The sequence below is a fragment of the Plecotus auritus genome, assembly GCF_963455305.1.
Source record: "Plecotus auritus genome assembly, chromosome: 5".
NCBI lineage: Eukaryota > Metazoa > Chordata > Mammalia > Chiroptera > Vespertilionidae > Plecotus > Plecotus auritus.
This window is the reverse complement of record NC_137776.1, coordinates 175657165-175682367: the sequence shown is the minus strand read 5'-3', so window position 1 is coordinate 175682367 and position 25203 is coordinate 175657165. Positions and strand designations below refer to the sequence as shown.

The 25203-nt window shown below is 43.0% G+C and overlaps 1 protein-coding gene across 1 annotated transcript; it reads right to left on the bottom strand.

Annotated features, from left to right (window-relative positions):
• Positions 1 to 11388: 11388 nt before the first annotated feature.
• Positions 11389 to 24844, bottom strand: TNFSF15 (TNF superfamily member 15; the record flags this gene model as incomplete). Its single annotated transcript, XM_080668747.1, has 4 exons — positions 11389 to 11843; positions 14626 to 14673; positions 15638 to 15680; positions 24563 to 24844. 4 exons carry the CDS (start codon positions 24842 to 24844, stop codon positions 11389 to 11391), a joined length of 828 nt encoding a protein of 275 aa, XP_080524873.1.
• Between the last annotated feature and the right edge of the window lie 359 nt (positions 24845 to 25203).

Genomic DNA, 25203 nt, shown 5'->3' with positions numbered 1-25203 from the left:
CCGCCCTGAGACTCTGCCCCATCCAAGCTGAGTACAGAGGCTTTTGCAATTTTGCAAGTCTAATCCTATAAGGCTGTCTCCAGTACCGAACTTCTCCCAGCATAGACACAGCTGATCCTCACAGCCAGCTGGCCTGGAGGTCTATTCCTCCCAGTGATACCAACAACAATCAAGACTTAACTACAACAAGGCTGTACACACAGTCCACAAAGGGGTGCACCAAGAGTGTCCACCTCAGGTAACTGGGAGGCTGACCCATGGGCCATATAGGGCACTTAGCACACAAAGCCACCCTACTAACTCAGGGAAGCAGCACAAATGAGGAGACAAACAGACCACAAACGAAAGAAATGGTGGAAAACAAATGACTGGATATAGAATTCAAAAACATGGTTATAAGGTTTTTAAAGAATTTCCTAGAAAAGGCCAATAAATTTAACGAGAACCTCGAAGATATGATAAAGGACCAACTAGAAATTAAACATACACTGACTGAAATAAAAAATATTATACAGAGACCCAACAGCAGACTAGAGGAACGCAAGAATCAAGTCAAAGATTTGAAATACAAAGAAGCAAAAAACACTCAACCAGAAAAGCAAAAAGCAAAAAGAATCCAAAAAGTTGAAGATAGTGTAAGAAGCCTCTGGGACAACTTCAAGCGTACCAACATCAGAATTATGGGGGTGCCAGAAGAAGGGAGAGAGCAAGATACTGAAAACCTATTTGAAGAAATAATGACTGAAAACTTCCCCTACCTGGTGAAAGAAATAGACTTACAAGTCCAGGAAGCGCACAGAACCCCAAACAAGAGGAATCCAAAGAGGACCATACCAAGATACATCATAATTAAAATGCCAAGGGCAAAAGACAAAGAGAGAATATTAAAAGCAGCAAGAGAAAAACAGTTAATTACCTACAAGGGAGCACCCATACGATTGTCAGCTGATTTCTCAACAGAAACTATGCAGGCCAGACAGGAGTGGCAAGAAATATTCAAAGTGATGAAAAGCAGGAACCTACAACCAAGATTACCCAGCAAAGTTATCATTCAGAATGGAAGGTCAGATAAAGAGCTTCACAGATAAGAAAAAGCTAAAGGAGTTCATCACCACCAAACGAGTATTATATGAAATGCTGAAAGGTATTCTTTAAGAAGAGGAAGAAGAAAAAAGTAAAGATAAAAATTATGAACAACAAATACATATCTATCAACAAGTGAACCTAAAAATCAAGTGAATTGAAAAACTGAGGAACAAAATAAACTGGTGAATATAATAGAATCAGGGGCATAGAGAGGGAGTGGACTGATAATTCTCAGGGGGGGCTGCAGGACGAGATTGGACAAAAATTGTACATCTATGGATGAGGACAGTGGGGGGCGGGTAAGGGCAGAGCGTGGGGTGGGAACCAGGTGGAGGGGAGCTATGGGGGGAAAAAGGAGAAACAATTGTAATAATCTAAACAATAAAGATTTATTAAATTAAAAAAAATAAAAAAATTTCAATAAAAATACAAATATTTAAGCAAAAAAAAAAATTTGGCTCTCAAATGAAATTTCAATCGTTGTACTGTTGATATTTGGCTCTGTTGACTAATGAGTTTGCCGACCACTGACCTTTGGGACTTGGAAGAGACGCAGCACCTCTTCAGGCCTCAGTTTATTCAGCTGTGAAATGGAGGTAACAAGTCCTGATTGACAAGATTATTGTGCAAATTGAATAAAAACGAGTCTGTTTTGTGGCAGGGGGGAGTCTCTCTTCTAGTTAGCTCTGGATCAATCCCAAGACAGGCTCTGGGATTAGCTGTTTGGTTGGTCAAGCTTCTTCCCATTCTGACTTCCGCTCCTTTCTTGCTAGATAGAGTTGGTTTGGAGTGGGGATGTGGGTGGCATCTGAACTTATATTTATACAAAAACAAAAATGTTAAAAACCTATTTTGCAGATTTCAGTTGGAACCTTTCCCTTTCACTTTCTTAACCTTCGTCCAGCCCCTACTTAAAGCCTGGTTTGGCTTTGGGCAGGATCCTTGGGGATAGATAGGATTGGATAAATCCTATAATAATTTCCCATCAAAAATCATTAACAAACATAATCTTCACTTGGAAATTGGGAGACAGATGCTAACAGGAAGGGACACTGCTTTTAGAATTGTGTTTAATAGTTTCCTCCACAAACATGTATTAGAATCCACTTGATTATAGTTCCAAGGGTGAATAAAGCATCATCTAATGGAGGGAAGAGAGACAAACAGTGAGTCAACCTGAGGTGGGGGCGGGAGTGGTGGTATTTGTGGGAGCCCCTGGATGGGTCATTGAAGAAAGGCTCCACAGAGGAAGTGAGTCTTGAGGAACAAATAGGAGTTCACCAGGAAGTAGGGGGAGGGCCGGTGCTCTCCCCAGAGTAAAAAGTAAGCCCTCCAAATGTGAAAAAGCAGTGCCTTCACCAATGATGCTGGGGCCAATACGTACCAACTCTTAAGAGCTGAATGTTAATTTTTTTTTTTTTTGTGAGCTTGTCATTAAACATGGCCACAATTCAATATTAAATTCTATACACTTATTTTTAAATAAATTATAATAAAGGTAATAAATACTCAAAACTTAACACTTAATTACCACTACATTTTACTTTTATCTACCCTCTTGAGATTATTTATTTCTATTATATCAGTGTGATAAAAATATATAATGGTGCACTACTACACACCCCCTTCCAACTCTCCATTCATTGGCAACATATTGGCTGCTTGAAATTGGTCCCGGGGTAAATATTTACACCACAGATGTATAAACCAGAGCTTTATTTTGGAAAGCTGGTTGTTAAACATTTACCAGCTCATCCCTGCTATAACACAGGGGTAGGGGACACCTGTTGAAGCAGAGAGCCTGATAGAGGCTGAATCAGAATGGTCTTGGATTTCCCCTTGAAGGGGATAGGAAGCTATGAGAGCATTTTAAAACAGAACTATAGAGTATGGCAAAAGGAGGTTTACAGTTGTTCATATGGAAATAATACAATGATAAATATTAGTACAGGAATAAACTCTGTGTTTCCTATATTCATAACTATACACTTACTTTCTCCCCACCCTGTACATGGCCCAGTTTGTTATGTAAGAGCACTCAGACTGCTGTGCAGTGGGTGGGCTGGAGTGGGCTTCACATGGGGCAGGGAGCCCAGGGAGGAGGCTGCTGTAACAAAAAGAGGAGTCAGCCTCAGTGAGTGACTAAATGTTGCGAGTAATGGAGAGTGATCCATTTAAGGTGGCCTCGGGTTCAGCCTTTGGACACTTGGTGGAAGAGGGTGATGCCTATAAAGTGCTTGTGCCCATGAATGAATATATGAACTAGGAGAATGTCCTGGACACATGAGAAGGTCCCAATGCCTTGGAGCCTTACTCCTCTGTTCCTGCCAGCATCAAATCCACAAGCACTTGGGATTTACTTTTGCTGTGTAGACTCCCAGAGTGGGGCATATCTGATCCTTTTGCCCAGGGACTGTACCCTTTAGGGAGGCATCATGGGTCTGAGACTCTAGTACTGGGGTTGATCAGACATGGCTCCTTTCCTTCCCATTATTTCTTAGGCATGATGGTTTCCTCTCTGAGCCTCAGTTTACTTCTCTGTAAAATGGGTATTGTCATCCAGACCCTATTCTACTCCTCATGGAATTCTCGGGAGAAGGGATATAGGCTAGCAATTTTTCTATGGTGTCAGATTGTGTTTCCTAGGAAAAAGGCAAAAGTAGGGAGAGTGCACATAGTAGCAAAGAGGCAAATGAAGTCTAGTTGGCTGTCATTCTTGAAAAACAGCAGGGAATGCCAAAAGGGATTCTGCATCCCCATGCAGTGGCTGCCGGGGAAATGCTTCCCATCTGAAAGTGTGGAGTGGAGCTCTAGGGATTGGTGAGGTGGTTGTGGTTTTCACCAGCCATGCCAGAAGAGTCCATGGTGCAACTCATTTGATTTGGCTCAGGGACAGCTGGCAGCTGGCCAGTGCTCAGTCTTCTTGTTTTTTGCCCCTGAAGGTCCTAATCATTAGCATTAACCACTGAGTGAGTCACACTTGCTATCAGTCTGTAATTGTATTGTGGAGTCACAAGTCCAAGTGTTAATGAAATCAAACGCACTGAATCACACTGAATCAAACTGAAATCAAACACACTGAATCCTATAAAAGAGGAGTTCCCCTTGATGTTCTTTCTCTTTATATCCTGTTTGTTTCCTTGAGATTGCTTATTGCAATGTGTTATTTATTAATTCCTTTATTGTACCCCCTTACAATTTCAACTCAATAGCACAGAAACTTGGTGAGCCCAATAGCCATTCTTTTTTGTTGTTATTAATCCTCACCCGAGGATATTTTTCCATTGATTTTTAGAGAGAATAGAAGGGAGGGGGAGGGACACACACACAGAGAGCAACATCAATGTGAGAGAGACATCGATTGGTTGACTTCTGCATGCACCCAGACCAAGGCTGGGGATTGAGCCTGCAACCAAGATACGCACCCTTGACTGGAATCAAACCCAGGGTCCTTCAGTCTGCAGGCTGCCACTATATCCACTGAGCATACTGGCTAGGGCAGTCATGTCTTTGTCACTCACAGCGCCCAGCAGGAGCTAGCACATTGAGTGTGCTTATTAAATATCAGCTGAATGAGTTCTGTTCCTCATTGCTCCCAAGCCCGTAAAAGGTGCAGGGGCTGGGTGAGCAGAGGGGTAAAGAACAGAGCTGTTGGGAGAGAACAGGATTCTCCAACCCTGGAGTTTACGTCTCCATTCTAGTTACCTTTCTATTTCCTGCACTGATGGGGTGAAAAGTCCCCGAGTGCCAACTGGGGAGCTTTGTAGTATAGGTACATGGGGAATTTTGCTTTCTCTTGGATAAACCCTCTTCTCTCTGTGCCCACCTCCCCCCACCTGAAAAAGGGAAGCTCATTTGAAGGTCAAGCATAGAATTATTGAGACCTATTTCTAAACTAGCACACTTCCTTTGCCTCTGCTTCTGATGCTCAGAGGAGGAAATTGAGGTCTATATACATGAAATGGTTGGCTCAAGGGCTCAGAATATGCCAGCTGGTAGACCTGGGCCTGGAACACAGGTCTACTGACTTCAGATCCACTGTGTTTTCTACCCTGGAGCATTATATTATTGATGGTGATGAGTGATGATGATGATGATGATGATGATGATGATGATGTGTATCTGTGTTAGTGGAAGCAATGTAAATAGGGATGGTAGTCAAAATATCTAACAACCAGAGTGCCATAAGCATCAGGCAGTCAGAATCATGTAAGTCAGAACAGATCCCACTCCTGGACGTCCTTCCTGAATGTAGCTGGGCTTTGATTGGACACTGGATAGCCACCATGGACGACTTGACAAACATTAGGAGAGGCAGTTAGTTAGTTTTGTTTCCTTGCTCCACAGTTCCCAGGGATGGCAAGTCCTTTTGAGAATTGATTGAAAAGTTTGCTTTTGGTGAGCTGGATTAGTTGAAGAACTGGCATTGTGACTTCTGCATATGATTGACTTTTAATGAATTTAGGGCAAGTAATTCATTTCTCTCCATAAGTGTAAAAGGTGTTTTGTTCGTATCACTCCTAGGAGTGGATACAAGCTAAATGTGAGAGCTGAAATTAGGAAGGATGTTAGTACATTCCGAGGTCTCCCATTGGGAGGGAAATTTTTGAGACTGATGTTTTGGAAGAGAGCCTTACCCTCCCTTCTCTTCATCTATGTCTTATTTTACCTACAACTATTAGATGGAAACAAGTGAAATTCTATGTGACCATTTTTGACCAACCAAAATGTCAATTTAATATGGTCCCAATCTAACATTGGCTGAGCTTCAGTTACTCCAGCTACTGTTCTGGAAAATGGAAAGAGATGGATAGGTTGAACCTCTTTGATTCGTGCTGATTCTTGTTTTCATGAGAGGCAGGGAGGTGCAGTATCAGAAAGATCTGGGTTTAAATTCTGGCTCATCAAATACTAACTTGGCCCTCTCTGGCCTCTCTCTTTCTCTTTTTTTCTATGTCTAAGTTTAGGTGACCTAACTACAGAGTTTCCTAATTCATAAAAGGAACTCAGTAGTTTCCCTTCTTCTCTCCTTTCCTTCATCTGACTAGTGGCACAATCTGTGGGGTTTTACAGTCAATTTGTTATAAGATTTATTATAACCTGTGAAAATCAGTTGCATTCAAGTGTATAGAAAACTAGATTCATTTTAAAAACTATTCTTCAGGAGATCTTAACTTGAAAAAAACACACACAGATTAACAAAGATTGACTCGGTTATTAAAATTCTGTGGCTTTTAATGCCAATTTATTAAGTTACATCTATTAAATACATCAACACATACATTTCATTCACAAAGATTGGAATTGACACAGTAGTGTCTGAAGACATGGGTTGCGTACCAGTGAAGTACGTATCCAATGACATACAATATGTAGTTTACTTTGGGAATGTGATGTTTTAACATAAAACATAAAATCAATGAAAGCACATGGGGCTTATCACTAAAACCACACAAACATGTACATTTGTTTAATTTCTACACCCCTGAAACAAAAGAGGGGAAAGTTACACATTTGAATGACTTTAAGAATAAAATCATTTGATTAAGTTCAGCTACTTTATTTACTCGAAGCTGTGTGTCTCCTTCCTCCTGAATATACCACGAGAGTGGGACTTGCCTGTCGTGTTCCCTCTTGTCTTGTCTCTCCAGCCTCTTTGTAAGTGCTACTATGTGACTGATATTAAAAAAAAAGAACTGATTCATGGATGAAATCGAAAGTCTACTGGGATCGCTGTCAGGAGATATGGATTCTAGTCTCAACACTGCTATTAGCTACTGTCTGGCATTGGGCTATTTGTAGCATCTTTCTGAGCCAGAAGACATCCTTAAAATGATGTAACTTGGAGTAGATAAACTATTCTGATTGCATCAGTTCTAAAACTCCATGACAATCTCTATTGGCCAAGATCTCAGAGTTACTTTGTGTTGGATACTCTCCGAATGAGTGGGAAATGGCATCTACTTCCAGACTGGAAGCCACTGAACTCCACAAGGCCTCCCAGGTTCTTAATAATCAAATAGAAAACACAGAAGTTAATTAAACAATGGCATAGTCATAGATTTTGGGGAAAAAATCCCAGATATCATTTGGTTCAATCCCTCCTCCTTCCTCAATGAAGAAATGGCTTCTATAAAACCCTCGAGCTAAGCCCTTTGCTTGGAATATCTCCAGGGACTGAGAAATCACTATCTGGGGATAGTCTGGTTTGGGATAGAAAATTCCTTTGGCTATCAAGCCATAAATGGAGAGACCCTGTACCTGTAACTCAGTAGCCCCAGTGCCTTCCTCCAGAGACACATGGAAGAAGTCTCCTCTTTACTTCTACATCATCCCATTATCTCCTTCCAATTTCTCCTCCTGTCATTAGAATGAATGATATTTGCTAAGAGCAGATGGTAACTGGATGTGCCCAGTCTTCTGACTCAGATTCACGAAGATGGTATTCTAGCTCTACATCTGCCATTAACTCCTTGTGTGGCCTGACAAGTAACTACTGTCTTGGCCGGTATGGTCTTTTCTTCTTAAAGTAGGGTGATGTAAGGCGTTGGGGACAAACATGTCTCAGAGCTTGGGAAGTTGTAACTATGGTTGTCGGAGTGGGGTAGGGCACAGATGTGACTGCTCTGCCCCATACTCTGTCACCACTGGAGCAAAAGGACTCAGGGGTTAACAGTCCACTGCCTTCTCCTCAGGCCCAGCTGCCAATGTGATGTAATAGCTGTTAATATCCAGACTAGTGATGCACACTTAAAAAAACATTCTGCTAAAAATGGCAAAACATTGCCAGGACCCTGGGCCCTAAGAGAACAAGAAATCTTAAGGCAAGAGGGTTCTGCATGTGTTTGCAAGGTGTGGAGTATAAACCACTGTGTCCTGAAGAATTAATCCCCAATGTCACAATCATGGAAACACGACTGGGAAAGGACTTGGGAAATACCTTGCAAGGGAACTTTGGCAGCTGGCATGCCTTGTGCACAGGGAGCTGGTTGAACTTTTTAACCCAGAGGAATTATTGACAAGCACAGAGGTGGGATTTCCTCTGGGGTGACATAGCTTAGGTTGAAATGGAGCCAAGGGCTTTGGCATGCCCTGTTACTGAACTGAACCAGAAACATTTCAGGATGTGAAAGGTGCATCTTTTCACATTCTACTGTAGCCTAGTTAAAATAGTCAGAAATTTTAGTACCTTAAACAATTCTGTTCTCTCACATAGATCTAAACCATGCTAGGGTCCAAATGCTGGTGACACCATGCATTTTGATCATGACTCCTGGATTTGCTGAGGGACACCCACACCTCTGGGTCATCCATAAAGTTCTAGTATTTTCAAGAATGTTGCTGGCCAAACTTGATAATAACCTCTCTCCACATTTGGCTTGATAATGGATGTCACCATAGAAAACATTAACTTTGTCTTCTCCCCTTTTACTTTTGGAAATCTGTCCTTGGGTAGCTGTTTAAGAAATCACTTAGAGTATACAGAAATCATGTCATTAATGATCATCTTTCACCAAATGGCACCCATTTTCATAATGAGAAAATATCCATGTGCCTAAAGTTAATTAATTAGCTGATACAACCAAAATAAATGAACAGACCTACAGACAATGGAAGTACTAAGCAGTTAGAATGAACACATCGGAGACTAAAATAATTTATCTTTGTGTCTCCAGGACGAGTGGGTACTCAGTAAATGTTTGTGGAATTGATTTGAAGTCAGCCTTTTGCGAGACACTGGACAGCAAAGCACTTTCCCCCTAAATTAACCATTTTCTGAAGCACCTTCAGAACATTCTGGACCTTCAGGACTATCACATGGTCTTAAAAAGCATCTCCCACTTGATTTTAAAAACTAGGGCACACATATTTGCCATGGAAATAATGCCTAGGACTCGAGTCCTACTAGAAATGTTTGGCTGGGCCTTTCTGACCAGTAAAAGCTGTATCATAGGACATTTAATAAATTCAGTCATGAAAACTTGAGCACAGTACATTCTTCAATAAATGAGCTTAAGACAGGAGCTAAATAAACATGTGGTAGGATCTTTCCAAAGCTTCAAGTCTTTTAGGATAGTAGGAAATTCCAATTTCTTGAATAAACTTCCAAATCCACCAGCTGCCCAATGGAACAGTGGGCGGGTTTGAAGACCTGGGAACAGGGGTCCTTCTAGCGGAGAGGAGGAGTAGGCCACCGTGGCCTCCTCCATGCAAATTCTTGCCCATTCCCCAGGTCGCTTGGTACTCTCATGCATATGCAGACAGAGCATTTTATTTTCTTAATGGCGTGTTAGTTCTGATCATGGAGCCAGTTGAGAGTCATTCATGATCCACCCATAAATGTTGTACTAGGAGTCGGTTGAGGAAACATTCACTAATCAAGTTGGCTTTATAGTTACTGAGAAACCTCTCCGTTCTGCTTTAAGGAAAGGGTAATTCCTCCATCTGAGATGCCCTTTCTCTGAGGCCATCTGTTGTCCACCCACCTTCTTTCAGAACTCACTTCCTTCATGAAGACGCTTCTGAACCAGGTGGAGGCGACCACACCCTTGTCCGTGCTCCCACTGAGCCCTGTGCTCACTGTTTTGACAAGCTAAAGGCTTTGGAGCCTTAACCTCCCAATGGAGAAACGGAATTTTTAATTACAACTCAACAAACACTGGTCAAGTACTGCTGCACCAGTCATTGTGCTCAGGAGCCCCATCACACTCCTCTGTCCTCTGTAGTCTCCTGGCAACAAGGGGAAGAGTTGATTTTGGTGCCAGGTTTGCTTCCAGACCCATTGTGAGGTCGTCTCTATAGAGAGCATTTATAATAGAGTCTGAAGTACCATGTCACACTGCCATGTTCTCCTACTTCACAGAATGCTCAAAGTTAACAAGTTTCATCCCCATGGACTCATCTGATCCTGGGAAGCAAGTTGGTGGATTCTTGCTTCACAGACAAACGAACAGCCCAAGAGAGCAGAAATGCCCCTCCCACCCTTGGCATATTAATGCAGGAAAATGATATAGGGCAGAAGATATGAACCCATTGATGAGCAGGAGGGACCTCCTCCAGGGAAGAAGTCTTAGCTGAGCTGATTAGCTAATCCCGTATTTAAATCCTTTAGGCTATTTCGGGAGAGAAATACCTATATAATACTCTGCATATAAAGTTGTGAATCAAAATTCAAAGCAGATCTAGGTTAACTTCTCCAGATTTGGAGATTGACCCCCTTTCCCCCATCCCCATGAGAATAAGTCCATTGTCTCCTGTCATCAATCAAGTTTGTTGTACAGTTGGTCTAATTAGCTAGAAATCTGGCTTCAAGTTTCTTGAGTTACCTAATCAGCTGGACAGCTTACATGGTCAGAAACACTCCAGAAATCTTGCATAACACTGTCAAATGATATGATTTTTAGGACTTGGAGTTAGTCCTTGGAGCATGTTGAGACACATTTGACCAGGAGCTATCTAGTGACATTCATATAAATTTTTAGTAGAGTCTGACTTGTTTATAGTGTCTTCTGGATAAAGATAATGCCCAGAACATAATAGATGCTCAAGAAAACTATGGTGAATAAATGCTATTGTTGTATTTTTGATAGGCACATGGAACTAATACTTGCTTATTTTGACGCCTGTGTACAAAATAATGGGAAAGGTAGTTACTCTCATTTGCAGTAGATAGCATCATGAAAACCAATTTCTTTTTTTGATAACATTCATGAAAAAATAAGAAAAATATCAGCCTCTTCCCCCCCCTCCTCTCTCTCTCTCTCTCTCTCTCTCTCTCTCTCTCTCTCTCTCTCTCTCTTTCTTTCTTTCTTTCTTTCTTTCTTTCTTTCTTTCTTTCTTTCTTTCTATGTATTTGGGGAAATTGATTAAGGATTTCTCCTCTGAAAGGTTTACACTGTTTTCTAGGGCTTTGGATTTTATTCAAGGCTCCTGAACTGAAGTGAATGCTTCATAATCAAACTGAACAGCCACTGAGCCCACTGGTGACAACTGTGTTGTAGGAAGGTGTAGAAATGCTCTGAGAAAATCATCCATTCATTTGGTAATGAGTGTTCTAATGTTCAGAAATTCACCAATCTTCCAGGCAACCATGGTAATATGTCTGCTTTTCTCTCCCTTTTTCCAATTTGTATTCTCATCAGTAAGGCATATAAAGTGTGGGCTTTTGGGCCCTACATTTCATAGCTAAAGCATTGTCTCTGTGGAATGCTTCAAGAAAGCCCCTGGTTATAATTACATATGAATGAAGAAAATTAGGAACTAGGAGGAGAGGACCTTTACACAGTGACATCTGCGTTGCCCCTACAGCAAGAAGGCTCCAAAGAAGGTTTTATCTTCTTTTGTGTAGTCCACCAAAGAGATGTCACTGACGTTCACCATCAGCTTGTCCCCTTCTTGCAAGGAGAACATGGCTCCTAGATAAATGGGTTGGAACCAGTTGCTACCTATTTCACACACTGTCTTGGTCCCCATTAGGATCCCAGTGGGTTCGGGGTAGTTCTCCGTTACCTTGGTGATGACCACAATGATGGCGTCTGGCTTGTTTGCTCGGCTCCCTTTGCTGATTTCACCACATTTGGATGTGATACCTCGGAATGTGATCTGGGAGTAAACAAAGTAGTCTCCCGACTCTGGGATCACCAGGAATTTATTGGTGTAGTTCATCCGGTTCTTGGTGAAGGCCAAGCCAAGTTCATGTTCCCAATCCAGAGCTGGGAACTGATTATTCAAGGGCTGTGTGGACGTTTGTTTCACAACTGCAGAGACAAGAGAGAGGTTTAATTTGCTTGTGTTGGAACTCATGGATTTTGCAAAATATGTCTCATTATTATTTTTAAATTTATTTTTATTGACAGCATTACAGATGTCCCCCATTTTCTCCCCTCTGTCCCCCTCCACCTGGCCCCTGCCCTGCCCCAGGCCTTCACTGCACTGTTGTCTGTGTCCATGGATGATGCATATATGTATATAAGTTCTTTGGTTAATCGCTTTCCATCACCATCCCCACCCTCCCACCCCACCCCCGTCACCTGTCACCTGCCCTCTGAGATCTGTCAGTCTGTTCTTTGTCACCCTCTTTTAATACTGCAGTCCAAAAACACATGAAACACAGATAGTAATTAATAAGAAATGTAAAAGCAGGGTAAATATTGGAACCAGAAATCCAGGATATTTTGGAAATGCCTCTCCGATATTGATAGAGCCAAACTATAAGCCAATGTAATTGACTTGAGGAGTGGAAGGGATCTGGGCTCTGGGCTCCGTGGGCCCCATTCCAATCTGGACTCTACAACTCTGGGTTATTAATCAACCAAGTAGGTTCCTCCTCTCTGACTCAATTTCCTGTGTGTGAATTGGAGATAAAGCTCCCTCATAGTCTTGTTCTGAAGGTCAAGTGAATGAAAGAGACACGGACATTTTTATCTCGATGACTGGATATAGCATGATTCAATACATATTTATTTTCTTTACCCAAATAAACTAGCATCTTTCATTTCGACAGATTAAAAAATAAACCTATTTCATTTTAATTTATTTTTTAATCCTCACCCAAGGACATGTTTTGATTGATTTTTAAAGAGAGAGGAAGGGGAGAGAGAGAGAGAGAGAGAGAGAGAGAGAGAGAGAGAGAGAGAGAGAGAGAGAGATATCAGTGTGAGAGAAACCTCCCGTATGTGCCCTGACCGGGAATTGAACTTGCCACCTTTTGGTATATGGAATGATATATTTCTCAGTCACCAACTGAGACATCTGGCCAGGTGAAGCCTATTTCATTTTATATATTTTTACATATTCTTATGTTTGCATTATTTATATGTATACATCATGTAGAACATACGATGAATACTTTCATGCAGTATATACCTAGTATAGCAGAAAAAATGAATAGAATCAAACCATATTTCAAATAGGATAATCGGCAATAAACTAATACTTTACAGTGAAAATAAAAACACATTTTAATTTTCTACAGCTACTTTTGAAACCCATAGTAATAACCATTATGTACTGTCAGCCACAGTTTTGGGACTGGTTATGTTTAAAGAAGCACTTAGCAACCTTCACACCTGGTGGTTGACCTGAAACCTGGCTCCTGGATTTTCCTAAAACATCTTTCCCATTTCTAACTAGACTGTGGTTTCTTTTGCAACTGTGATACATATTCAGAATGTGTGCAGTCTCCCCTGGCCCCTCTACTACTAGTAAGTGGCCTCTGGAGAGTTCCGTCGCTTCTTTGCAAAATCTGTGCAAGGCCTTTTTATTAGTCACTGGTGATCATCTCTACTCCTTCTTTGTTGGTGATGCAGTAGATTAAAAAAGAAAAAATTCCTCCCAAATGATACAAAAGCAAAGCTCATTTAGTCTCTAGATACAGCAAATTCTGTTAAATTGGCATGCAATTAGCTCTGTCAACAAAGCTGCAAGTAGGAGTGTGGGTGGGAAGTATGTTGTAATGGAAACAGTGCAGTTCTGAGAGTCAGCTCATCCTAGTCATGTCACTGGGGATAAGTGAATTTAGTTGCCCAAGCCCCAGTTTCCCCATCTCATTGGGCTAAATAAATCATAGATGTAAAATGCCTACCGCAGTGTCTGAAATGAGCCTAGATTCTTTCACCAATTTCAACTCCCCCAGTCAATATGGCAACTTCATACTCAGTTTTTAGGGTTTTCCTGGCCAGCCTTTTCAGTCTCACCCATTCTTATAGGTGAGTGGTAAGTGATGGCAACTTAGCATCTCCCTGATCCTAATCCTCTTTCAGGACTCCCCACAAACAGCTTCCTCTTGAACAGATGTCTTGGGCCCAAGGATATCCCCGTGGGTTGCATATTTTTCTTATAGGTCAGGAAGCGTATTTTTTATGCTTTCTTTTTAATTCTAGTTTTTCACTGGGTTTTTAACATTTTTCTGCACTGCTGTGCTCTTTTCTCTCGAGTCATAGAGGTTATATACAACTCCAGGTGTGAGATGCCAGGAATTTCCACACTAGATTTGGACAACTGGCCATCTGGTGATATTATGAGATTGTTCTTAATCTCTTCACATCAACGGGAATTCTTTGGAAATATCTTTCTGAGTGTAAATGTACAATAACTTCATTTTGCATAGGGCACAGATATCTGGACTCAATATATTGGCAACTTAGGGTCATTCATCTTTGGCCAGATTTAGAATTATGAGAGTCTCAGAGTCTGAGGAAAACCATTTTGGAATGACTGCATGAATGAAAGAGAGAAACCGTAGAGAAAGGAAGAGGGCTGATAGAATCTGAAAGAAAATACCCAAGAAACATGAGTCTTTGGATCCCTCAAGGTAGGAAGACATCTGAAAGCCCTCGACTGAGAGGAGGAGTCTGTTACTAACGGGTGTAATTTCTAGTTTGAAACCATTTGAATGCATTTTGGTAAACACGCTGAAAGAAATCTCAGGCCCATGGCCTCCTGGGAAGAACACTGCGGTCCAAAAACTGACATCTGCCTTGTGTAGGAGGAAGTCACATCTGCAGTTTTATCCCCTCTGCACACCAACAGGAGAATTACCTGTCAGGTGTGCCCTTGGCTTATCTCCACTAGCTCTGGGAGGTGCATCTGTAAAGAAAGGAGAAAATGCTTTGTGTGAGTCAGAGGGTGACTGGAGTGAACACAACATTTGGGGAGTTGCATGATGCCTGCAACTGGAGAGAAATATTCCTCTTCTCCAGCTTGGTTCAGTTCTCCTCTTTGGAAGTGTTTTGTTTTGTTTTTTGCAGTAACAGGGGAAACTCAGGAGAAGGTCTTAAGCATAAATGAATCTTGGCTTCATGACTTTGTACAAGTTATCTAACCTATCTCAGACTTTGTTTTATCACCTCTAAGATGGGCACATTAATTCCTACCATGGATGAAGAGTGTTCAGAATGATTCCTGGCATATGATAGATGCTCAATAAAGCTCACCTTGCCTTTTCTTTCCTCCTCCTGCTTCTGTGGGACTGAATTGCTCTTTTGCCTTTTTCATGGTCCTTTTAATTATATGCACTGAGGCATCTAATGGCCTAAGAGAGTGGGGTGGAAACCACTCTGTAGCTATATGACCTTGTCAGGTCCCTTTCCCTTTCTGGTCCTCTGTTCCCCTATCAGCTCTCCAGAAGACCTCAATTGTTTTGGGTTTTGGAACTGATTATATTGGACAAGTTTGTTTTAACTGCGGTGATAATGATAATATTATTGATGTTAAAAAGGAAAAATCAGTATATCCTTTTGATGTGGTAGGCATTGTTCTACCATCTTTATGTCAATTAACTAATTTAATCTACACAAACCCTGGGGTGGGTACTATCATAACCGTTTTTATAGGCCAGTAAAATGAGACAGAGATGGGTGAAATGATTTGCCCAAAGGCCATCAATCCACAGGCCCTGCACTCAGCCATGGCATCATTTTGCCTTCTTAGTGGTTTGGGAGGCCCCTCACTTCTCCTCTAGGTTTGCATCCCTCTGAATCCCCTATATACTAGAACGACTGGATATGTTCTTGTTCCCCACAAGAAAGGCATCAAATATGAATATACTTACAAGCTCGCTGAGGTGAAGGTCCAAATTCCTGTCCTTTTGGAGTCTGTTGGAAAAGAAAGATATGGTTCAGACCATCTGTGGTCCTTCTGACCCCAACATCCACACAGCTGTCGAAAGCATGGGTGGGATTAAGATGCTGCTGCTACCCCTCCTGGGCATTCTGAGATGAGGGAAATGAGACTGAGAATATTTGATCCATGGGAATCTTGCACCCAAGCTCCCCCCTTTTCTCCTCCAGTACTAATGACCTTTCTCTCTCTTATGCTTGTCTCGAGGTCAACTTAAAGGTTCTGTCCTGAGAGCTCCATAGGTCAGGGAATTTTCACTCTCATTTGGTTTTCTTTCTTTGTTTCTTCTAAAAAGAAATGTTTGTTTTGGTATGTTGATTGGTAATCTCTGACTCAAACTAATCATGACCTATTACTATAGGTGTTTTTGGGATTATTCTGATTCTTCAAATAAAAGAGAAGGAGGATGGAGGAAATGAGGAGACTGCTATCTAGCAGAGTGCTTAATGGGTGCCAGGCCCCATGTTAGGCATTTATGTTTGTTCCTCATCTAATACTCCAGCTGCTCTCAAGGGAGTGTATCACCTTTTAAAAAAAGTTTTTATTGATTTCAGAGAGAGGAAGGGAGAGGGAGAGAGAGAGACACCAATGATGAGAGAGACTCATTGATCAGCTGCCCCCTGCATGCCCCCTGTTGGGGATGGAGCCCGCAATCTGGGCATATGCTCTGACCGGGAATTGAACTTGGACCTTCTGGTTCATGGGTCAATGCTCAACCACTGAGCAACACCAGCTGGGCTGTATCACCTTTTTATAGCCTTTGAAACCAAAGGTCAGAGAGTAAATGGAGGGTCTGGGATCTGGACCTTTAGACCAAGTACAGACCCTGGCACATATCAGGAGCCCCATAAACCTTAGCTGAGCACACACAATGGAAGATCGAACCTGAAGCAAGATGGCCTTTGAGATGATCTTCTTGGCATTTCCCAGAAAAATCCCTTGAGTATATTTTAACTAATGACCTCTTTGGCTTTTCTCCCATGTTTTGTAGTCACTGTATAGTATACTCAAAAATGGAAGAGATATCCATTGCTTGCCCATAATATCCTCCCAGCACTTCTAGGAGAAATACTAGTACACAGATGTTTGCCTTCTTGTCTCTCTTGCTTATCCCTGTACCTGCACAAGGATAAATCCAACCTAGAAATGTTTTATTCCAAAGCCATTTCATTTCATCATCTGCTAAGGTGTGCAGGACCGGGCTTTAATTTACAGGCAACATTCAGAGCAGTGCAGAGCAAAGAATATGGTGTTTGCAAAAGAGCAAATGTGGAAATCCCAGGTCTCTTATTTCCTGGTGGTCTGACTTTGGCATCTCACCTAACCTCTGTTTCCTCATCTGACAGAGCAGACAATGGTTCTCCCCTCCCAGGACTGTGGTGATGGCTAAGAAAGACCACACATGAAAAGTGGATATCTGATTCGTTTCCTTCTTTCTTTGGGCTCAATAAATGCTTGTGGCATATGTTGTTGGTTCTGTAGAGCTTCACTTGGGTTTCATCATTTCAGTGGTAAACAGAAGCCACTCTGTCTCTTTATGACCATGGCGGATTGGGATCCTCTGGAGCTCTGGAAGGCTTCCTCCTTCTCCCAACAGGAAAGGCTTCCTCGGTCCACAGTTTGCTCCTGGACATCTGCCTTAATGCAAAGGGGTTGAGGGAATGGGATGTACTCCCCATGCATTTCAAAACCTAAGCTAGTTGCAGCTGTCAGCCGTGGGGCCTCATTAAAGAGCCCAGGTGGGGAGACGACTTCTCATAGCCATTGTCAGTGTGTGGTCTATCAGGTGTGAATGCTGGGCACTTACTGATGTGTGTGTTGACTTCAACAGATGAACAAATGGGTCTTAGAATCAATCCCCAGCTAGGAGCTGCCACGGGTATTTGGGATTCACACCCACAGCTCGCTCGCCCTTCCTTCCCTTGCACTTGCCCAGACCGCCTCCTCAACCTAGGATTTCTCTGCCCTTTGCCCACAACCTGACCTTTGGAGTGGGTTGGGCTTCTCTTCCAGGTACGCCAGGACCTCCTGAGGCTATAGTAGGACAACTGAATGCAATTTACAAAACACTTTTATCTCAACTCTTTGTTTCCTCTAGACAGCACAGAAAGGGGATTATTATGACTGTGCTCACGCCAGAAGAGATAAAAGGGCTCACCCAAGGTAGAGCAGGTAGGGAAATAAGCATCTTTATGGCAGTTGCTTTTTGGATATCTCCTTGCAGAATTCTCACACAGTGCTATGAAGATAGCATGTTAACCTTCCCATTTATAGACAGAGAGTATAGGGCTTAGAGAGCTCAGGTGCCTTGTGCATCCCTCCATCCTTCCCTCTATTCAGCAAACACTTAATGAGTGATTTCTGTGTGCCAGGTGCAGCTAGGTGCTCCCGGAGGAAAGAGACTAGCATTTATTGAGCACTTACTATGTGACGGGCACTTTTCAGGTGTCATTGGTAAAAACTTCTGGCCACCTCAGAAGGTATAATTTGTTGGGCATATATCCAGAGGCCAACTAGCATAGTATTTAGGAGGAATGTGTATGGTACAGTTGAATCCCAATGTCACACTCTAATTGTATGACTGGACACGTGGCCTGATGTTTCTAAGCCTCAGTTTCATCATCTCTAAAATGGAGATAGTAGTAGAACTTTCCTCATTGTGTGACTGCAAGGACTGACTGAAATGATGCATGTAGTAATATCAGCAAACATGCATTGCATGTGTTTACACCAGACACCATGCTAAGGACTTTGTAGATGTGATTTCATTTGTTCTTCTCAAAACCCTAAATATGAAAAAGCTTAGAATGGAGTCTGGTGTATAATACATTACACAAGACAACTGTGATGTGGTGAAGCCATGGCTTTCCCTCAAGTCCGTGTCACTCTGAAGCCTGAGCTGGCATCACTATGGGGTCCTGTTCTGGGACATGTATGTGTGGGAGGGAATAGGGGGGCAGGGAACAAGGGCCAAGAGCTTTGCAGGGATTTTCAGGAAGGCATGGAATTGAGATAGGAGGAAACCAAGGAGAACATGGGGGAGAGTTTATGCAGACCTTTCTAGAAGTGGAACCTGGAAGGGAAGGACAGAGATAGGGTGCTGCTAGGGAAATAATGCCTGTTGAGCATTTTTATGGCAGTTGCTTTTTGGATATCTCCTTGCAGAAGCAACCCTGGGAAGCAATGCCTTGTATGGCACCCCTAACAACTCATTGCCCGGTGCTAAGTACCCACTGTGTGGCAGGCTCAGGCTGAGCATGTGAGGTGCATTCTGCCATTCCTGGGGCATAGTGTCTGGAGTGGACAGAGGCCTGGCCTGTGGACCTATCCTGAGGACTGTAGGAGCCATTAAGGACCTAAAGAAGGCCCAAGCCATGGTCAAGCGCACCTGGGTCAAGAATAGATTGGAGTGTAGGTTGAGGATGCAAGACCAGGATAGAGAAGGAGGCATGAAGATAGCTCACAAATGTCAGAGACTAATAACAACCCTCCAACGCCCATACCTGCTCTGTGGCCTGGTGATGGCAGATTCCAGAACAGGTGGACAAGTTGTTCTCTATGATGTAATTTCCATGAACAGGGAAATTCCCTAGTTACCACTTACTAATCCCCCACCTTCTGCCAGACACTATATTTCTAGTTATTCCCATTTCATACATAAAGAAGCTGAGGCCCAGAAAGGTATGGCTCAGAAGTGGCTAGGTCGAAATTCAAACTGGGTTTGAACTTCTGACTCATTATTTTTCTAAGATGCAAATCTACCTGACGTTGTCCAGGAGTCTAAATATTGTAAAACATTATGCTGTCTATTTTTTTTTATAGGTAACAGACATTTTGTACATTGGGTATATGTTTAAAAATGTATGTCTTTCCCTTGTCGCCCAGCCACCCAGCTCCATCTCCTGGACAAGAGCAGAGTCACCAGTCTCTTTTGTCCTCTTCTGTGACAGTCTGTATATTTATGGGCACATTCATATATGTGAATATGTGAATATGTATTACTTTCTTAGAAAATGAAGTGCTCTGTACTCTATCTGCTGTTTCGTTCTTTGCTTCCCCCCCCCCCCCCTTAACGTCGTATCCTATTTTCCATCCTTACATGTGGAGATGCCTCATTGAAAAAAAAAAAAAAAAAAAAGAAAAAGATCATGGCAGTTGCAGGTTTCCATAGCATGGAAGGACCATGATTTATTTAATCAATGCTTTATTTATGGGCACATCACCTAAAGGCATTTATCCCAAACCTTTTCACACCTAATTTTGATTTCTGCTCTGCAACTTACCTAGTAATGAGTTTGTCATATTGAATCTTTCCTTACACAATCAACCCCAGAGGGAAGAGTCCACTTAAAAAAATAAATATATATTTAACTGTTTTTGTTGCTATTAATAAAAACTCAGAACATTTCTACAGTTGCTGTTCTTTTCCAATGTCTGATCTGAGGACTTAGCAAGAATGGAATCAGTCCTATTTGCTGGTGGAATGAGGCCAAGCGACTGTAGAAATAGAATCTAATTTCGGCTCTGTCCCCCCTGACCTACTCTATGATGCTGAACTTTTCATTCCCATCTCTGATCCTTGGTTTCCTCAACTGTAAAACAAGGAGATAGGACTAGATCAAGGGTCAGCAAACTTTCCTATAAAGGGCCACGCAGTATATTAACTTTTGGTAGGTGATAGTCACTGTCACGATTACCCAACTCTACTGTTGTGGCTTGAGAACAGCCACAGACAGTGTGTGTAAGTGAATGGGTGTGGCTGTGTTCCAATAAAACGTTATTTACAAAAATAGAAAATGGGTGAGATTTGGCCTGTGGGTCATAGTTGCTGACCCCAGGGCTAAGGGCATTTCCATTTCTTAGTTTCTATCTATGGATCTGTGAAGAGCTTTCCTCTTCTACTTAGGCGAAGGAAAGGGACAAACACCCACCCAGTGCCCACATTGCTAGGCACTCACTGGGGGCCTTATGGAGATGACTTGCAATCCTCCTAGCACTTCCGTTGGGTAGGTAATGTGGGAAAACGGAAACTCAGAGTGCTTGTGTACTTTGCTCACTCTCCTTTGGAGCCCCTTTGAGCCTCCTCTTCTCCAGCCTCCACTCTTTTCCAGGTTAGATTAGAAAAGATTCTTAGCAATGCCAACCTCCTGTGGTTGTTCCAAGGATGGACAGAGGAAGTGCCTTAGAACAGTTCTTGTAGAGGGAACAGCCAAGTAAAGAGAGGGAACAGAAGAACACTTGGAATACTGGCAACAGAGGAAGGCAGGGTAGCTGGAGGCCAGTGATGGGGCAGGGGAGAGAATAGAGAGGGTATTGGATGAGGCCACAGAAGCAGGCCCATGACACAGTCCAGTTAAAGTTCTCAAATAATCATTTTGGCTCCTGTGTGGAGAATCAAGCCCTGGCTTGTCTTTATAGAATTTGTTTTACACGGTGATCCATTCATTCATTTGTAAAAGGGGTGAATGGAAAGCACTTTCCATGATCACAAAGCTTGATTGTGAGTGGAGAGGGAGGAAACCATGAAGACCTAGATTTGCCAACTCAGAGACCTAGCTTGGTCCCTTCCCAGCTTTGTGACCTTGGGTGCTCACATAGACTCTCCCACTTCAAGTTCCTTATCTGCCAAATGTGACTGCTCACCCCCTCACTGCATTTGTGGGTTGCTGTGAGTGTTCAATGGGATTGTCTTTGCGAGAGCTCTCTGCAAATGTGAAGTGGGAGTTAATATCATGTTGTTATTATCATTGGCTTATCCTCTGCTGCTGGGCTTGCTCATCAGGGCTGTGAATGTATTGGAAGGACTGGGTGACCCTCCTCTCTTACTCCTCCTGTTTTAGAGTTGATTGCCTAGGGCCTGGGGCATTATAAAACCTTTGAAGACCAGGTAGCGCACCCACCCCCCCTTTTTTTTCTCTCAATGACCTGGGAGCTGTATCTTTGAAATGTGAGGGGCAGCCTGACACAGTGGAGGGGGTCATGGAGCTGGGGTCAGATGGTCTGGTTTGTAGCTGTAGGCTTTACAACCTTGTTACCTCCAATGGCCTGTTTTGTCTGACGCGCTTTTATCTTTAATGGAATCTGTGGCCTGGACCTCAGGAATAGCATTCTAGCCACCACTGGCTTCCTTCCCCTCTCCAGACGCCCTTCCGTGAACCACCTCTTCCTCTAAGGCTGGGCTAGGAGAACATCTGGAATTCCAGAGCACATAGCCTATTTCCTTGTCACGCATCAGGCTCGGAGCTCCTTAAGGCCAAGATCAAGTTTTCTTGGTGTTTGTCTGGTGCCTGGCATAGAGTGACAATCATATCACAGTAACTGCGTGAGTGTAGTCCTCCCCATTGTCAAAGTACAAACTGTTCCTGCACATGCCTTCATTATTAGTGCTGTTGAAGTATGGGTATTAGTATTCTCTTTTGGTAGAAAAGGAAACAGGCTGGGAGCAATGAAGTCACATGCCTTTTTCACACGGCCAGAGGTGGCTGAGCTGGCAATCAAACTCGGGTTTCTAAGAGTCAGGACATTTCACTGCTATGTCCATGCCCACCCAAGTTGGCTCAGTGACCTGGTTTTCCCTTTTTGAATCCCACCTATTTTTTTTAAAGGCAAATATTCTTTTATTTATGTTAAACTGAATATCAATTATTGTTCCCTAGGCAACCACCTCTTGCTTATACCTACAAGTTAATTTCATGTTAATAAAACACAGCTGGATTCCATCTTCTTTAGTCTCCTCTAAGCTTGTTATTGTCTGTTAGGCACTCTGGATCCACCCTTCTTGGATCTCCCTGTGCCCTTGGAGGCTGACCTCAGGGCACACTTGCCAGCTAGGAGCAGAGTGGCCTGAGTTTCTCTCCCTCTTCCTCTCCTTCTTCCCTGTTGGCAGACTTCTGGCTCCCCTTTATCCATATTGCAGGCAGGCCCCTCCTTCGCATTGCGTTCCCCTAAATCTCCTTCCTCCTTTTGCCCCTTCAGGCCAAGGTTTGGGGACCTGCCTCCTCTGTTGCTAATCCCCAGGGTGCTTCCAGTCCTGGAGGTTTCCTTTAATCTGTCTGCATCTCAGCTCGTAGACCCTTCTTTGAACCCATTTTCAGTTCTTTAAACATTCTTCTTTAAACTCTCTTCTTTGAGTGGGCCAGTTGTTTCTTATCAGGACCCCAATTGCTGTGTGTGCACAGCCTCACCTCCATTTCTCTTCATCTTTCTTCTGACATACCAAGAGTTACATCTCCTGGCCAAACCACAGCTCCAAATGTCCTCGCATGGCCAGTCTCCAAGGAGATTGGTTTAACTATAACGGAACGTAGTTTTAGCCTTTTCATCTCTTGCATACCTACAATAGGGCAGACATTCAGCATCTTCCCTCATAGGCTTCCTGTCCAGCCACAGCTCCCATATCAAACTCTCTTCCTGACGAGGCAAGCCACTGGCCCCCTCTGGACTGTGGCATTCCACCCGATGGCCTTCTAGATCAACAGAGGTGTTTTCTGGCTTCTGGCAACAGATACTGTTTTGGCAGAGGGAGTGTTTCTTTTCAGAAGGCAGGAGAGTGTAGGCTACTGGAGTCACCCAATGCCTCCAAAACAACAGCCTCTTTTTGGATAAAGATGGACAGCGTCCCAGACTGTCAAGTGGACGCTGTAGTTTGGCTTCCCAGGAAATAGCACCATGGTGATCTGGGGGTATTCTCATGCCCTGCAGTGCTCCTCTAACATAAACAGCATTTCCGGTTGGCTTGCCTATGTCTACATTTTCTGAATGATGGCACGTGGCCTTGGATGCTGCCGCCTGAATCAGGCATTCTGTTTGCTGACCCTGGTGGGTGGTGAAAATTACACCATAGCCATGGCTTGCTCTCTGTGTCTCTGCTTTGCAGTTGGCCAGCATTGCTTGGAAACCAGTTAAACCAATTGAAAAGCCTATGGAATATAACACTTGAGACTGAAATTAAACCAGTCACCCACAGATTATGCAAGAGCATTGTTAAAAAGGGGCATTACTTGAAAGGCACATTCTTCAGGCTTTAAGGTTTTTGATGTTCCTAGGTCAGAACTATAAGTTTCTGCCTTGACACCTGTATCCTCTCATTGTTCTCCATAGACCCTATATATATATTTTTGAGTAAGGTCCCCCCAAACCCCTTCCCTCCCCCAGCAAGACTGAATGATAGACAATCTGGCAAGCAGTTATTTCTGGAACATTGAAAAAGAATTGTACTGAAGCCAAGCAAGGGGATTGATTATATAAATTATAGCACATACATATATAGTAATATAATACAACCATCTATATCCTCATGCTGCTGTGAATTTATTAACAATAAATTTAATTATAACATATTAAGATATTCAAAACAATCCCATATTATTAAAAGATAGAAATTATGTATCCCCAAATGTTAACATTTTAGAGTGGTTACCTCTATGAGGTTATGGGTAATGGTAATTATCTTCTTTTCCTAATCTGTACTTTCTAACTTTTTTTAATGACCATGTGTTAGCTATGCAATTTAAAGGGTATGTTGTATTCTTTTCAAAGAAAAGGAACATTCCCTACTTATCAGTGCACTGCAGTTATAATTATCTAGAAATATGTGGCTTGAGGTTGTTCCCACACAAACATAAAAAGGGACAATTTATTCCCTGGAAATATTAAGAACAAACACCCCTCCACCCCTCCCTCACATTCTGCATTTCCTTTGCATGTTGAGGCAAGGGAGGGCAGGAGGGTGATGGATCAAGGAGCCCTGCCCAGGGCTTCCTCAGCTTGCAGATGTATCCACACTGACCTGGGCTGTATAGGCTAAACTGCCTGCAGGGGTCTGCTGATCCCCAGGGCAGCTCCAAGTCTTTCTTACCTGGAACACGCAGGCCTCTCCTTGGGTTCTGAGCTGGCCAACAAGCAGGTAGGCGGTGAGTCCTGCCAGGATGGGGAGTGACACCAGGCAACAGGTGAGAGCCCAGCCGGAGCTGCTGGCCCTGGCTGCCAGCCCGGCTCTGGCCTTGGGCCTGCAGCTGTCATCCTCCGGCAGCATTTCCATGCTGGCTGTCTCCCCAAAGCCCAGCCCCAGTTCCTCTGCCATCCTCTGGCTGGTCCCAGAGACAAAGCTGACTCCTCTTGTGCAGGGAGACCCCCCCATTAAATAGAAAACCAGCTCTCACAGTGGGTGAATCAATCACTGCCTACTCCTCCCCCTGGCCTCTCCTCTCCCCTCCACAGCATACTGTACCCGCCCTGTTAGGGAATGCACCGCCTACAACAGAAACCAAAGTTTGGTTTAAGAAAAAAAAAAAAGAAGAAGAAGAAAGCTTCCCAAACATATTTATATACAGTGTGCTCATGTGCTCCTTCCTTCGCTTACAGAAGGAAGTCAGGAAAGTCCCTGGAGGAGGAGAAAAATAATTCATCAAGTCAGTGGGTGGGGCACATTACAATATACCTGTTTCTGTGGTGGAGGCCTGCCAGCTATGCTAGTCTGAAGGTGCTTCTGCTGGAAGT